At 31.8% G+C, this 17,262-nt stretch overlaps 3 protein-coding genes across 3 annotated transcripts; 1 reads left to right on the plus strand and 2 right to left on the minus strand.

Moving 5' to 3' along the window:
- The first annotated feature begins 280 nt into the window (after nt 1-280).
- Nucleotides 281-3,430, plus strand: LOC130960247 (uncharacterized). The gene is made up of 6 exons (XM_057885604.1): nt 281-808; nt 1,145-1,220; nt 1,735-1,913; nt 2,049-2,109; nt 2,261-2,326; nt 3,090-3,430. Exons 1-5 carry the CDS (start codon nt 683-685, stop codon nt 2,275-2,277), a joined length of 459 nt encoding a protein of 152 aa, XP_057741587.1. The 5' UTR covers nt 281-682; the 3' UTR covers nt 2,278-2,326; nt 3,090-3,430.
- Nucleotides 3,431-4,437: 1,007 nt separating this feature from the next.
- Nucleotides 4,438-5,765, minus strand: LOC130961605 (putative lipid-transfer protein DIR1). The gene is made up of 2 exons (XM_057887568.1): nt 5,333-5,765; nt 4,438-4,633 (listed from the first exon to the last, which is right to left on the minus strand). The coding sequence occupies exons 1-2, from the start codon at nt 5,673-5,675 to the stop codon at nt 4,617-4,619; spliced, it is 360 nt and encodes a 119-aa protein (XP_057743551.1). The 5' UTR covers nt 5,676-5,765; the 3' UTR covers nt 4,438-4,616.
- A 7,562-nt stretch (nt 5,766-13,327) lies between these two features.
- On the minus strand, nt 13,328-17,262 carry LOC130962003 (rop guanine nucleotide exchange factor 7-like). Its single transcript, XM_057888077.1, has 7 exons — nt 16,725-17,262; nt 16,339-16,461; nt 16,082-16,236; nt 15,799-15,873; nt 15,412-15,705; nt 14,770-15,126; nt 13,328-13,905 (listed from the first exon to the last, which is right to left on the minus strand). The coding sequence occupies exons 1-7, from the start codon at nt 17,119-17,121 to the stop codon at nt 13,417-13,419; spliced, it is 1,890 nt and encodes a 629-aa protein (XP_057744060.1). The 5' UTR covers nt 17,122-17,262; the 3' UTR covers nt 13,328-13,416.

The following is a 17,262-nucleotide window of genomic DNA, read 5'->3' on the forward strand; positions in this document are numbered from 1 at the left end:
TAATAATAATAATAATAATTCACCGATAATATTCATTAATTGAGAAAAATGTTTTCTTAATATTAAACATTATATATGATAGCTAATTGAAGACTATTTAATGTATATTTAACACCATTGATCCAATTTTAACATATTTAATTAGAGAGTCAAATCAAAACACGTAACACTATCTTTAACTATCACCCATGGTCAATACTTTTACATTCTGAATGAATCTCTCTCAATTTTTTTAAGACTTCACGGTGTATCTTTTCATCCTTATAAATTGGTGTGAGCACCGTTTCTTCATAATAATAAAAGAAAAAACACCCCCTCCCTTAACTTGTGTTGTGAGAGAAAAGAGTCTCCATTCACGTGTCTCTCTTCCTTTCCTTGCTCCTCTTCCTCCTCTTGTTTCATTTCTCGTTTCCATTACCCAATATAATAATAATAATAATAAATGATTTTTTCTTTAATTCTTGCCTTATATTAAGGCCATTCTCAGGCGGTGGTTGATGTATCTTTGTGGGGTTGTTGTTGTCATCATTATTATTATTCAATAATAATATTATTAATTAATATAAATATATAAAGAGAAGAAGGCTCTTAAATTTAGTTAAAGGGTGCTGAAGTGATTTTGATACAGTGGTTTTAGTTTTTAAAACTTGCAAAGTGAGAGAGAGAGAACAAAAGAAGAAAAATGGAAGCAAAGAAGCAAAAGGGTACTTCTTCTTCATTTCCTTCTGAGCTTTTTGGTTCCAAAGAGTCTCAACCATCACCTTCTTCTGGAATTTTTGGCTCTATATTTTCTTCTCAGTCACCTAAGGTCAATGAATTTTCTTTCATTTTTCCTTTTTCATTCTTATTTATTTAATTCATTTTGTTTTTATTTTTTGCATTTCATGCTTAGGTTGATGATGATTTCTCCTATGTAACAGATTTTCTTTTACTTTTGCATTTGCTCTTTGATTTTGTTTTTATTGTTCCTGCAACATATAATTCCAAAGAACAAAGATAAGCATTTAATTTATACGTGAAGATGAATTGAATTTAGTTAGCTTTTCCAAGTTCTTTGAATCATCATAACAAAGTTTTCATTGCAAATAAGCATCTCTTAGTGTTTTTTTTTAATTTATTTATTTATTTATTTGTGTTGATTCAGGTATTAGGTAGAGAATCTCTGCGTTCTGAGTTGAATGGAAAAATTGCTAATGAATCATGGAAAATTCGTAATCAAGGTAAAATTCTCTAGGCGTAGACTCATTTTTTTTTTCTAACAACTTTTGGTTATAGCATTTTTTGTGATGTTTTAAGATGAAATATTTGGCAAGATCACATAATATTATATTTTTCCTTCTATTTTCCGAATTTTCCTAATTTTCCTTAATGTAGTTGCGTGTGTCAGTTATCTGATCCATTAATAGTGGTCTTGATTCAATTCACCCAGATAAATATAATTTTTTAATATAATAATTAAGATCATAATAAAACTTATTTCTGTACTATAAATTATTTATGGACACTCACATGCAGAATTTTAAGTTAATAATTAAGAATTATTAGATCAGAATTCAGTCAAATTTATTAAATTATTTAATTATTTTTAAATATCAATTTTACAATAATATAATTTGCACGTGAGTTTTCGCAATTATTTATGGTTAATTTGACCCATTTAATTCACATACATGAATCTTGTTATTTCTGTTTTTGTTTTATGTTGTTGATGGTGTGAATGAATGAATAATACAGATGGAAACTCGAAGGGAAATAAAGAAATGGAAAGTGAGAATAAAGCAAATGAGGATATGAGTTGGATGTATGAGGATCAAAGGGTTCAACCATGTCACCTTAGTTCATCGATCATGTATGGCGCTCAGGACATATATTCGCAGCCTCAGAGTACACACAATTCAGGATACACCTCCTCGGTCAGTCCATTCCATTTGAGACTTACTCTTACTTTGTCACTATATCAATTTTATTTTCTGCATTTTATTTTGTCCATAAGTTTTCAGGACTAAGAATGCCTAACAATTTATTTTAATTTTTTTGGTGTTTAACAGCTCAAGAACGAGGGGATAGAAGATGATTCAGGAAGTGCTTCAAGAGGAAATTGGTGGCAAGGTATGTTATGTTATGTGACATATGCATGTGTTACTTATATGTTTATATCATCAAAGCATGCATTTGCAATGTGAAAAATTGATTATGGTTTGTATTGTTGTGTCACAATTTTCCTTTATTCTGATGTTGTTTTTGTTGACTTTCTAACCAGGGGGTCTGTATTATTGAAAAGTCACTCTTCCCAACAGAGATTATATATATATACTCCTCAATCAAGGTATATGATTCTGTGAAACTATGCTCAAATGGCAATATTAGATATCTGTCACTCTTTTTTTCCTTGAATAAAATCACAAATAAATTTAAATTTCAGACAAATTAATTTTTTTTAAAAAATATTAATGAAGTCCTTCACGATAATAAACGTAAACAAGTTAGTTCAAATTAAGATGTTCTACCCTAGTTATAGGGGTAAGTTAGAAGTAATGTGTCTATATTCGCTATGTTGAAAAAATTTATTAGTACTTTTTTTAAGGGACTAATCTATCCAAAATATAAATTTTCAGAAATTTATGTGTTACTTAGCTCTTTTTTTTTTCTTTTAGACTTTTAGATTGAGTTGGTTTGAAAAGTAAGAACTCTCAAAAGTGGAAAAAAGCTAAGACTTATACTCCGGAGCTTGTTTGGTTTCTGTTTTTATTTTCAGTTATTTGTGAAAAATAATGATAATAGAATATGAGATTTTGTTGTTTTCAATTTTTCTTTCATTAAATATGAAAAGATTCAAAATACTGAAAGTGATTGATCGAGAGGAAAATAAGAGGCAGAGGAAAAGATGATAGATAACTAATGGTTGTATTTTCTAAATAAAACTTGTAAAACGAAAATAAAAAATAAAAACTCATAAAGAAGAAGAAAAGCGGCCTTGTATGTATATATGTGTGTGTGTACACAAGAATTCTAGTTATATACTTATATTACCATCCTCCATGTTCAGATTGTGATGTTTTTTTTTTTTTTTGTTATTCATATTATTGCAGGTATACATAGGAGGGTATAAGTATAACATAGCATTATAGCCCATCTTTTATTATATGGAAGAAACTATACAGTGTAGTCAGAACTCAGAAGAATGTTGTTGTGGACAACTAGCTAATTTATTCGCTTTCAACCTTTGATTTCCATTTCTTTCTTTCTTTGTATGTAAAGATTATTATTATCATTATGCTTGGTAATCTTATAAATGATATATAGCTTTGTATGTAACATTAGCTACAATTATATGTGGCTGAAACTTAAGTTATTATTTTGCCCTGCTTTGTATTTCACCAATGATGACTGGTTTTGGAACAAAATAGGTGGGTGTTATTACTCTCTTCAACATTTGAGTTTATTGATAATACTATAGTTGTTTTCTTTAAAGATACTCACATAGTTGGTTATTCACATTAACTAAATCTTCAACATCCATTTATTTATTCCTTTAGTCTCTGAATTGACCAAGATCAAATAATGATACTCCAATGTGATAGTAGTATCTTTAGTACTATAATCTTTGTGCAAGAGAATTATTTGATGAACAAAGTATTAAAACCTAAAAGGCATAGGTTCATGAATCATTTTCAAACTATATCATCCAATACAATGCTTAAACCCTTCAAAGATGGTGGGTGGGTACGTGTGTTGTGGCCTCATCTATGAAAGCAGAAATGATCTAGAAACATGTCAAAAAGCTTGTTAACTAACTAGTCAATTCCATTTGTTTTTAAAAGGGTTTCTAGTCCCTGGTTTATTCCCTCATCGAAAACATAGATTTGTCCTATTCACCTATCCTTATCCTTATCTATTATTAATGGTAGCCCGGAACAATAACTCCTAAGAACCCTTCTGTTTGGCCATTGAAAAAATGATATTGGTTACTTGCATGAATTTAAATTTAATTTTAATATACTGTATAAAAAATTTTATATATATATATATATATATATATAATTATGTTAATAAAAATAATTATTTAAATAAATAGACGTGATTAAACGATTGTATAAAATAATTAATATTGTCTGTAACAATATTAAACTCTATTTATTACTTTTGTTAAATACCATCATGAACTTTTTTTTTCCTCAAACTTTATTTTTCCTCTGTTTTCTGGTGTCTAATATAAAAAATGAGTTCATATGATAATATTTGGTTGTTGAAGAAGATTTTTTTTTTCTTTTCCAAAGCACAGTGTTAAGGTAAAGATATGAGACATAGTTTCACTATTTAGCATATCTTAGTGGCCATGTGATTGGAATTATAAGATTCCAATATTATTAGATAAAGCTAGCGTGAAATTAAATATGGAATTTAAAGTAAAGTAGAAGAGAGGTGTAGAAACATTAATTAAGAGTGAAATGGCATGATTTATGAAGGACAGTTATAAGCTGCCAGCTATTATTATAAGAAAGTAATAACATTACAAAGTTACAAGGAGAATACAACAAAGTAGTGATCACATATAGTAGTAGCTATCACAGCTATGGAGCCTTCAAATCCAGTCCTCCTTTTTTTCACCAACAAATTTATGGTAGAGTGTAAGCTGCAAAAGTCACCAATTTTTTTTGTGAGCAATAAAATCTACTTGTTAGATCAAAATTGGGACTCACTAAGTCACTATTCTACACACTATCGCCAAAAAAAAAAAATTGTGACATACATGAACACATTTTTAAAAAACTCTCTTGTTAAATAGTTGATTTGCAAATTAAATAAGTACACATATCATTTCTATATGTTAGTGTGTGCAAATATTCTATTTGTCATATATATTTACATCAAATTCAAATGAGCATGGATTTTTGGTTAATTATATAAGTGTAAATTTGATGCTTAGGAAGATTGTATCTAAACTAAAGTTAAACCAAATATCAATTCTACGAACTACCTAACTTTTATGTAGTTGTGATCTATATATATTAATTAGTATATTTAAATGGATATTTCTCCGTCATGATAGCTTGACTAGAGTTAATGTAAAAAAAATGAAAAAATTAGTTAATGTTGATTCAAACGTAAAACAAAAACAAAAAAAATATTGGTCACCTATAATTTTTCTTAAAACTATTTAAACTTTAATAAATGAAAATGTGAAAACTCGGGTGAAGTCGACTTTACGTGAAATTGATATTTGAGAATCGTTAGATAAAAATTTAGTCAAATTAATCAAATCATCTAACGACTCTCAGGTATCAACTTCACGTGAAATCAACTGCACCAAAAAAAGAGTTCTTATACTTACGTCCACACTGGTAACCAACGGGGCGGTTGGCAAAGTTGCAACGCTTGGGGATGGTGATGGCAATCTTAGGGTCAACGCCGGACATCTTGGCCGTGTTAGAGAGCAGAACAGCGCAGAGGCAAGCTGGATTCTGGCCAAATTTCTTGACCTGAACACAGCAACTCTGCGACACGCTCGCATTCTCATCTTGCGCCGCTGTGGCGCAAGGTGCTAGCTTAATAGCCTCATTGTCTGGGGTAGTGTTTTTCCCACATTCCCCAGCACCTTCCACTCTATAAATCTGTGAGATGCTAGCAATGGCCACAAGGGCAAGAATGAACATCATCTTAGTGTGACCCTCCATTTTCTCACAACTTTCTTTTTTCTAAGTTACTATCAAGTGAAGTACTTAGTAGTTAGTAGTACTTGGATTAGATATTTCACATGCAAGTGCAACACTACCTTGGACATTATGAGGTTTTTATAGCCCAAAAAAGGCACATACTAAAGTGCTTATTCCAGTCACACCCACCTTAGAATAATGGAGCTTGCACTAGGAAAATTGTTGGATCAGTTTCTTTTTGTTAACAATTGCACCACTTTTAAATATTTTTCTTATGGGGTGAAATTTTAAATTAGTCTCTAATAATTTTGTAGTGGACAAATTTATCTTTAACAAAAAGATTAATAAATTGATCCTTGATCTTTTAGAATATTCAATGAATTAGTTCCTAACAAAACAAATGAACAAAATTACTCTTATTTTTTAAGATTTTAGACTATTTAATCTCCAATAATGATACTACTTTTGAGGGAAAAAAAGGAATGATTTGTCATTTTTTAAAGAATATTAAAAATAATTTGTATTTTATTTTTTTTATCAAAAAACTAATTTGTTTAATATTCTAAAAAATTAAGGATCAATTTGTCAATTTTTTTTATTAAAAACTAATTTACTTGATACAAAATAATTAAAAGACTAATTTAACATATAACTCTCTTTTTATTAATATCTAAATTTTATTATCATAATCTCAGAAATTTAGTTTAAAACTTCATGAACGGCCTATCTCAATTCATAATTACATATCAATTCAATTTTCTTTTTAATATCTAAATTTTCTTTTTTCAGTTGCTCCACTTTTGCTATAAAAAACTGGTGTGAAAACAATGTGGTTCATTCTCTTGTCTAATCAAGGTTGGTGAGATTGCTAAAATAATTCTGTAAGTTGTTGAGATCATTCTAGATGCTGCCATTAGTGCATTACTCATATTATGTTAATCAGAAGAGCATTTTATTCTGCCACCTAATTATTACTTTCCTCTTTATTAATTGGAAAATGAAAGCACTCGCTAAATCCCTAATCAATCAGGTAAGTCACAAGTGCGTTCAAACTGAAAAACTTATTGGGGTACTAAGAACCAAACTTATTTTTATAAAATTAAATCCTTATGTGCTAGACAACAAAGTAATTCTGTGTTATTTGTTGGTTACCAAAAAAAAAAAGTTTAGTTAAGACATATATCATTTATAATTATTTTTCTTAAAGAAATCCAGAATGAGTCATCTTTTCAATAATTCAAACGTAATCAAATGAAAAATTTAACCTTAAAAGTATATTAATTGTTTAAGTACTTAATTTTGATTTATTATTATTATAAAATGACTTTTATGTATAACAGATTCTATTCTTTGTATTTGAATTTTTTTTTTTATCGAAGTTACTTAGATTTTAGTTCTAGATAGGACAAATATTTGATTATTCGTATGCTTTTAAAATACTCATGTGTTGTCTCTCATTTTTCCTCTATTATCTAGTCTAATACCGGTCAATTACGAGCAAGAGTAAGTACAGAAGATGCATAGGTTGATGGAATACAAGGAGATGATATTATCGGTTGAGTACTTTGGGATATACTTGGATGTGAATTTGAGACCTGTGAAGACATAAAAATCGATTATTGATAAACTAAAGACTAAATTTGTGAGGAAAGAAGGTAGAGAGGTTCATTACGTTGCAAAGAAGTTTTTTTTAGGATGAAGATAATGAAAAAGACGAGATAATTTAGTGAATTAAGGTGAGAAGTAGTGTAGACACCCAAAAATTTAAGAGGATTGAATATTAGTGATGCAATAATTCAAAATATAACTATTTTGTTTAAATAATGCTGATACTTTTTTAAGGAGGATGACATTTTTTAAAAAAGATTGTGTATTTATGCAATAATTTAAATTTTGTTGAGATGCTTTCAATTCAAACATTACCAAAAAGAAGGGAAAAAAGAAGGAGTTTGTGAAAAGATTTTTTTCATTTGCAAATAAGGAGTAATAGGTGACAAACAAGATGATTAATTGGTTGACTTTGGAGTTAGAGAGTAGAGGAGAATTCGTTTTTGAGATAATAACTGGTTGCAGTGCAATAACTGAAAGATATTTTTTTTGGTTTTAAAAAAAAATTCTAATTGTAATATCCGATCTAATCGAAATTAATTAAATAACAAGTTAAATAGGAGCAAATATGGTTGGGAGATTGGTAATTGGAATTTGATAATTTAAATATGATATTTGGATTTAGTGAATTTTTCTAAGTCAGAAAACATAGTTTTTTGCAGCGCACAGTGAAATTTTGATCGGCAGTACCGGCTGAGACCTGTCTGGTACTATAGCTGAGAAAATTGATTATGAGTAAATAAGATTAAGAAATGAGAAATTATAATTAGGGGAGGTAGAAATATTTAAAGTGCGATTTAAAGCGCTAATCTTAAAGGGTTTTGGCCCAAAATTGGGCCAACAGACAAAAATAAGTGAACCGGGTTTAAGTGGGCCCAAGACCCAACATATATAAACATTAATTATAAGCATTTCAGCTTATTTTACCCTAAAAGAAAGGGTTGGGCGCTGAATTGAGAAGAGAGAAGAGAAGAGAGAAAACCTAACTCTCTTTGATCTTCAAATCACTATAACTTGAGCTACGGAGCTCCGATTGACGAGCCGTTTGCGGCCACGCATCGTTCTTCTTATCCTCTACAATTTTATCTAAGTTTTGTAGTAAGTATTCCATTTATCTCTGCCAAGTTTTCGAAATTTCCCACTGTTACACGTTTTTAGGTAATTAGTGTTAAAATCTTGTGATTTTGGATGTTTAGGGATACTCCAACATGGATTCTAAGTGGGTTCTATCCCTATTTCATATGGGCTGAGGTAAGAAGTACTCAAACCCTTGTGATTTTTCATTTTTATGAGACCTAGATTGACGTATGTATGTGAAATTAGTTATATTAGTGTATTTGGTGATTTTGATGCACAATTGGGAGGTTGGTGTTTCTTGTGGAGCTTTGGTGAGACTTGAAACTAAGGATTGGTGGAGACTTCCATAGAAGAGGCTCAATTGGTTTGGCTACAAGAGGTACGGTTTAAGTTTTATTTAAGTACCGTATGGTGGGATGAGAATTTCTAGGCTAGATGCCCCTAGGATTAAGTTTGGATTGTGTAAATGGTTGGTGCTAATATGCATAGTTGGTATGTAATGTGAATTAATGATTGGGTTGAGAATTGTGTGGCCTTGTATGCTTGGTGTATTGATAATTTGATGTATTGGGTAATGAGTATTGATTTGTGGTTTATGCATTTAAATTGTGAAATTAGGCCGGAGGCCGGAAAGAGGTAAGGAAGGTAAGTTGATGTGTGCATTGTATGATGACACAAGTGATTGGATGAATTTCAGATAATGAATATATGAATGATTGGGTTGGTTATTGAATAATAAGGTTTGAGGAGTTGAAGTGTGGAATTTAGAAATTTTCGGTGAAATTATATAGATGAGGTATGTTTGGTTTTGGTTGAGATATATTATGTGGTCATATATGTGATTATGATTATTGATGCCTTGATGGTATGACGATGCATGAGAGATATGTATGTTGTGATATATACTTAAGGAATGATTAAGGTTGATTTGTGGGTGAAACCATGTGATAGTGAGTATGATATTGATTATGTATAATGATAATTGATTGGAAATAGTATTGTTGAAAATTGGGATGAGGAAGGATGTATGACATGTTAATGTGTTTGTAATTTAGCCATTTGTATTGAAATGGGTAAAAATGGTTATATGGCGATTTTGTGAATTGTGGTAAGATGTTAATGCATTAGTTGAGGAGGCTTGATATTGATTTTGGTATATTTTGATTGGTTTCAAAAAGGGTCGAAATTTGGCATGCTTTGGTTGATTTTGAAAAGGGTTGAAAATGGCTTGTTTTGTAAATGGCACCTTGTGGTTTTGTATGAAAATATAGTTTTTGGACATATTTTGACGGAACTTAAGTTGGACTCCGGATCCCCGTTTTGTGCCAAACTCGTTTAGAAATCAAATTGGATCCGGGATGTCCATGCCGTTTGAAGAACGGGCGGAAAATGATTTAAAATGAGAAAGTTATGTCCGTCGGAAGATTGGGGGTTGAATCTGTGAATTCTGCAGCTTTTAACTTAGAAAATTTTTAGCAGAATGACCCTCCGCGCATAGGCGCACTTGGTGCGTACGCGTCGTTCTTCGAGAAGGCACCATCCACGCGGGCGCGTAGTGTGCGCGGGCGGGTCAATGCGCTGCACCAAAGACCCAACTATTTTCCCGAGAGTTGTGCCAGAATTCTGCCAATTTTGTGCTTGGGGCGCAAAATGCACCCACGCCTACGCGTGGCTGACGCGTGCGCGTCGTTTGGCTATTTTTCAATCCACGCGTACGCGTGGGCGACGCATACGTGTCGATGAACATTGTGGCCACCCACGCGTGCGCGTGGAGGACGCGTACGCGTGGCTCTGTTTTCATGCCAAAATTGATTTTTGAGTTTTAAAAGCCAAATCTCATATTTCTAAGCCTCCGATCTCACCCCTTATGTATTAAATCATTATGATATGCCTAGCAATGAGAAAGGAGTTAGGGGATGTGGTAACTTGCGAATGAAGTAAAGGGAAAAGTTATGATCAATGATGATCAAAGATAATTATATGAGATATGGAGGATGACGGTGGAAGTACACCGTGTATGCCATGAGCTGAAGGGCTATATTTATTGATAAATAGCTGGTTCTTGATTGAACCATGAGCCGGATGGCTGAGTTATTGTCGGGTTACGGCAAAGCCATTATTGATTATGGATGAGTATAAATGCATATATGATTAATGAATGAATGTGTTAAATGGATAATAATGAAAAATGTTGAAATGTGATGTGTGACCTCGGGTAGTAGGCAGTGGCGTTGTCCACTTGCTCCGGGTATGAGACGGGAAATGATGTTTATGATAAATGAGTTAATTATGGAGTTTTGAATGAATGTATTTGTGATACTTGGGTAGTAGTAAGGGTGGTGGTTCATCCCGCTTGCTCTAGGTTAATGTTTGAGATTTGATAACAATGATGATTGCTTTTAAACTGAACGAATGTATGTTTTGAGATCCTGGACAGTAGCAAGGGTTGTGGTTCGTCCCACTTGCTCCAGGTCAGAGATTGTGACGCCTGAGTAGTAGCGGCAGTAGTGGTGAATCCACTCGCTCCAGGTTGAGCTCTTAAACACCCGCCTGGGTAGTAGCTGCAATAGTGGTTATTTCACTAGCTCTGTGTTAAGCGGGTAGTAGCAAGGGGGTTGTAACTCAAACCTACTTGCTCCGCAAGGGGTGTTTCTGTCCAATGGTTAGCTACCAGGACATGTCGGGTTAGCTATATAACCGACAGATGATATCATCAGCCATAGGGTATGCATACATCATTTGTTTATGTTTGAATTGTTTGGGTTTGGCTATTTGTTTTGGATTTCTACATCATATATGCTATGTTACTTGATTATGTGCTACTTGTTCTACTTGTACCTTATTTGTGTATTACTTGCCTGTATTGCTTGTGTTTGTACAATTGAGAGGCCCCTCATGCTGGTGTCGGTGGATGTTGAAAGTTGTTCTTGATGAGATGAATTGATGATGTGATTGCATGATGATGATGATAATTGAATGAGATAATTTGAGCTCCCTGGGTAGACGCAGTGATGTGGTTTCACTAGCTCCAGGTGAGGGTATGATGTACTGATATAGAATTACTGAGGTAGAACAACGGGTGATGGTTTTGCTTATGATTCTGAGTCTGATTCGTGGAAGAGTCAGTGAGTTGGGAAACATGTGAAACATGAATTAGATTTAGCACTCCCTTATGACAGTTGCCTATTCATGGATTAGCGAGAACCTAGGATGGGTAATTGACTAATTGGTGAAGAAGTTTAGGATGCTTAGTGAGTTTTTATTGCAGCGCATTGTATTTATTTGGCACTTTTACCGTACTGGAAACCCATGGGCCTGGGGTTCTCATTCCGTATATATCTCTTGTTTTTCAGATACAGGTCCAAGTGCTCAGGAGTGAGTTGTGGGTCGTCTGAGAGACGGCGAAGATCCTTATTTTCTCTACTTTGTGTTTTGCTTAGAATCTCTCCACTTTTGTTTTGAAAAGATTATATTATGTATTGAACTCTTTTGAACTTGCCTATAGAGGCTCTCATGTTTCTTTTGGGAGAGATTAGGATATACTGTTGCCAACTACTTTCATACTGTACCCTAGCTGGCCTAAACTTCGCGGGTCACGACTAATGGCTATTTACTTATGTTATATATATCTATCTGTTATCTATCTCTTAATCTCCTTTATGCCTTGTTCGTATATCGCTTTCGGCTTTACGATTTATCTTTTTGTTGTCGAAACGTGAGTGATACGTTTTCGCGATTTTATTTCTACTCTTTTCAGGCTTCTCGATTAATACTCCTTTCAAAATTACTTATATTTATATATTAAAAATTCACCTGAGAGTTATACCACCGTAGTATCATTGACTTATGACTCGAGTATAAAGATTTGGATATTAGGGTGTTCCACTAATAAAAAAGTGTGGATTTTAGAATAGATTAAAGTAGACATAAAATTTTCAATAGAAAAAAAAACTGTACTAGTGCGAAAAGAAACCGTGTAATTAGCTAAACTAACAATAGAAAAAGAAGATAGAATTATGTAGAAGTTCGACAAAAAAGATATTTTTGTTATTAGCTTATTTATGCAGGTCTTGCTAGCAGATATTCTTTTGGAGACTATATCTAGTTATAACATTATTAAAGCTGTATGGAAAGACTTAGTTCCATTAAAAGTTGAAGTGTTTACTTAATTTATTTTAGTTGACAGAATCAATACGAAAAACAGATTAAATAAATTAGGTGTTATTGATCAGAATAATAATATTTGTGTATTATATAAAAAATATATTAAAAATGTGAAACATTTGTGTTTTAGCTGAGTTTATCTGATAAATGTAGGGCAATTAAAAATTAAATAACGGTTTCTATAAAAAATTAGAAAACATGGCTAATTTAATTTTTTTGTCATTTAAAATACTTAATCGAGAAAGAATGAAACGATTTTCCATAACAAAAATTATTGATAGATCATTTATATATTATAAAAAATGAAGTGATGTTGATCTTTTAATTTGATGATGATAATGACAAAAATAACTAAAATTTTATATTTTTTAATGTATCTATTTATTTTTTGCTCCATCTTATTTTGTTAAAAAAAAGTTATAATAGAAGCATATAAAAATGTTTAGAGTGATTAATAAAGAGTAAATAATATCAAGACTTTTTTCAATCTAAATATGTGAATTTTTCGCACTTCTCATGAGAAATAATATTTTTTGAATATAATCATTGTTATATTGTATGTCAAAATATTATTTATTCCCTATTAAAATGATATGTAAGAGGGAATCATTTAGATAAAAATATCAAAAATGTCTTTTTTTTTAAATATTTTTAAATAATTAAAATTTTAACACATATAACTGATTAAATTGTATTATTTTTATTAAAATTAGACAGGACAAATAAGTTCCTTATATACTATATTTAACAATGGATAAATAACATGTCAATATATAACCATACAATGATTATATTCAAAGACATGTTTTTCATTTCATCTACTTACAATGATGGAGGAAATATGAAACACCAAAATTAAAATTAAAAAAAATGTGGAAATGCACCATCAAAGTTCAATAAGACCAAAAGCATTTCACTCTATCCAAGCCTGTTCCAATGCTTTATGCTTGACATCGTCATCTGTGCAATCACTTGCCTCTGTTTCACAAGGTGGAACCTCATCATCAAATTCTGTTAATGTTGGAACTAAGTTCTCAATTTCACATCCATAGTCCTTCCCTTTTCTATCAATGCTAAGAAAATCTGTCAAAATTACTCTATTAATGTTACTATTATTATTATTGGTCATTGATGAGTTTCCTCCCTTTGCAGGGCAAATAACCCCTGCTTTTGGTGTTCCAAGACCTGATTTATTATTATATGATGTTGTTGGGACATATGGAACTGAAGAAATATGATTGTTGTGAGTGATCAAACCAAGTTTTGGGAGCATTGAGAACTGATCTGAAGAATGTTTGGTCAAGTCATCCACGTAGAGCACATCATCAATTCTTGCAACAATATTTGAAGCCAAACTCTCTAGTACTCTAGAGTAGCTCTCTAGAATTGATTTCCCAACATCCTATAATACAAAACAATTTGAAGTGTGGTCAAAATTTTAATACATATAGCATATCCACTATTTAAAAAGTATAATCCACAAAATAAATTATAAGAAACTCTTGGCGACAACAATTTTTAGTATTTTTTGTCATTATTTGACTATTATAAATACTAAATTATTTTTAACAAATAAATTTTATTAATTCATATGTGTAAAATTCCTATAAATATGGAAGCAAATTATTATTAACCAAGTATTAGCTAAATATAATAATATTTGTTGGACATATAGGATTGTTTATAAATCATATAAGTAGAAAGTGTATAATTTTTTAAATCTCAGAAAAAAGCAAACTATGATTTTATGAAGAGAGAGGAGGTAGATTAAACTTTGCCAAACTTTGTTCTAATTTAAAATATATAAATATAAAACTATTGCAAAAATCAATTGTTAACATGTAGCTTTGTATGTATAAGATTGATTAGAACAATACTAAAAACAATCAATCTTATGTGTGTATATTAAAGATTAGTCATCGATCATACATCATACATCGTATATAGAAATATGTATTTGGCATCTTTTAATTTTTTTATTTTACTACTATAAACAAGTTTTATTATTCGTGTAAGATTTGATTATTCTACTATGATAAATTTAATTATTTAGTTAAAAAAATATATAAATCAATGTGTAAATATAAAAAAAAAACATAATGACTAATTTGATGTGTAATTTTAATAAGCATAGAGTATTTTTATATGAAAAAGGAGTGAATATTACTATTCTAAAATTTATAATATCATTCCGAATTTGAAAGAGAGAAAGTACCTTCAATACAAAACTATTTATATCAAGATTTTATTAATAGATAATACGAACCTTGTTGCATTGGATTTTGCATGTATCTAATGCAGTTTGAGGGAGAGCAGGAAAACGGTGCTTCAAGGAGAGCATAAGAGTTTCTGCTCTCTCTATAAGCAATTCTCTCTTGTCACCTTCAAGGATTAGATCCTTGAACATCTCCCATGAAGATCTTGAACTGTATCTGGTGGCGCGATTCGGAAGCTTCGAGTTGGTCTTCTTGTGCCAGATATAAACTGAAGCCTCAACTCTGTTGGCAACCTCTATTGCTTGATGCTCAGAACATACATCAAGGCACTCTAACAAACACTCTGGAGAAAAGTTCTCTGATGTAATGTACCTATAAATTACATCTCCCAAGCTGCCTCTTGCTGTCTGAAAACAAAAAATATGGGTGGGTTGGAACAATAATCTCATTGAATCACAAAGTGTGAGTTAATATAGAAGGATAGTGTATAAACACAGTACGAAAGTTGAATACAAATACAATACAGAACATAAGTTGAAAACTGTTAGATGACAATTTAATTAAATCTGTCAAATCATCTCACGATCTTCAACTATCAATTTTATATGAAAAAATCAATCACAAAGATATAAAGTTTAAGGTATAGAATTAGTATTTGTGGATGATACTATGATGGATGATTCATATCACACCTTTGGAAGAGAGTCCAAATATGCATGAGGAACCTCCATTTCAGCAAGAGTGGTGCTGTTAATAGCCATGGCAGCTTTGAGTATTTGGTTTGCGCAATCGCGCTTGTGCTGCAACTGCTTTCTTGAATTCTCGTGTAAGCCATAGGGTGGAACTTGAGGAACAGGAAGCCACCATTTCTCCTCTTGTCGCTGCACCACTTTTCGAAAAGAAGCCGAACCGTCATCCGTGTCCGGTGCAAGAACACCTTGCTCTACATACCTGAACTCAGCATTGATGAAACCATCTAGTATTTCCTATGAAAATGCAAAAAGAAGAAGAAAACTAGAATGGATTATTTTGAAATAAAATTGATTGGTGTTCATTGAAATGCAATAAAGAAATCTTACAAGAAGCATGTTATCTAATTTTCGCAGAGCAGGAAGATTGACATAAAGATCTGAACGTGGTCTGCAAGTCATGACCTGTTTCACATTTGAGAGTTAATCAAACGGAATTTACTTTTCGAAGCAGAGTATTTTTAAGAGAATGAATACTAAAAGGAAAACATTTTTTTTTGGTTTTTTAGGTATCTTCCAAAACAAAGCGAATTAGAACTTCATTTAAGAGTTTATCCTGAGTAAACTAAAAGAAAAGCATATTATGATTATTTTTTGTGAAGTTGTGGTAGACCTCAAGCTTGGTTCCGTCCGGAAAAGTTTGCCATGTAGGTTTCAATTCTACGACATGATCGGCGACGGAAAGTAGCCACTCTATCTCTCTTCTCCACATTGCTTTCTTCTCAGAAGTCAGGGGTTCCAATCTCCAGAGTTGTCCAAACAGGGTGGCTGCAGCAGATTATTCAGGAAATTCATACCTTAATAATTAGCAAGTTAAATAACAATTAGAAGCAGGAACATGGAAAAAACTTGTTTCGAATTCATACATACCACAAAGATTAGTTATGGCATTGGATATAGCCAAGGCTGTAGGGACACCATTTCCACAACCTGACATGTCTTCTCCGAGTAATAATTTTGCAAACCTCTCCTTCATCATCTCAACTTCCAACACTGACAATGAAAATTGAATTCTTTTAAGAAATATAATCCAACAAATTCTATTTTAATATAAATTATCAAGGACGTTACTTCATCTGCCATTACATACATAAACACAAACAAAAATAGTTAATGGATTATAGCTGATAACAGTTAGATAATTTGATATATTTAACGAAATAGCCGCTTTATTTTTTGGGTTACCTGAATGTCTCACTATACATAAAAGTTAAACTTGATTAGTTTATGCAAATAAATACAAAATTTCTCATTACCAAAATCCTTTTTCTCTTCATCTTCACTACTTCCATTTGGACTTTGTGTGCAATTTGAGTCATCCATTTCTTGAACCGGAGACCCCATTGAAGGTGGTGAACATGAATGCTCCTCAGCACTACTTTGACCATTATGTTCTTTCTCAGATGACACAAATTCAGAGCCAGAACTGGATTCAGCAGCAAAAGTAGTCTCATTTTTGCAACCATTCTCATCACATTCTTCATTCACTTCAGTAACTCCATTCTTCTTATCTTCTCCATTCCCTTCAACAACTTCACTATTATTGATCTCCATTGTAGCTTTCCCTTCTTCAAGAAAACCCGGATCGGAATCGAAGACGGCGTTGTTGTTTATCAGCATGCCATTGTAGTACATAGTAGGCCTCCCCTTCATGAAATGCAAACTCTCAAGAAAATGAGACAACAAACAAAACCTCAAAACTGAAAATGGGTTTTGTTTTTTGTTGGGTGAAGGCACTATCACCTTCCATAAGTCGTTAGCGGTGTTTTTGAAAGTGAAGGGTAGATAGAAAGA

This window comes from Arachis stenosperma, chromosome 2 (genome assembly GCF_014773155.1).
Source record: "Arachis stenosperma cultivar V10309 chromosome 2, arast.V10309.gnm1.PFL2, whole genome shotgun sequence".
Classification (NCBI taxonomy): domain Eukaryota; kingdom Viridiplantae; phylum Streptophyta; class Magnoliopsida; order Fabales; family Fabaceae; genus Arachis; species Arachis stenosperma.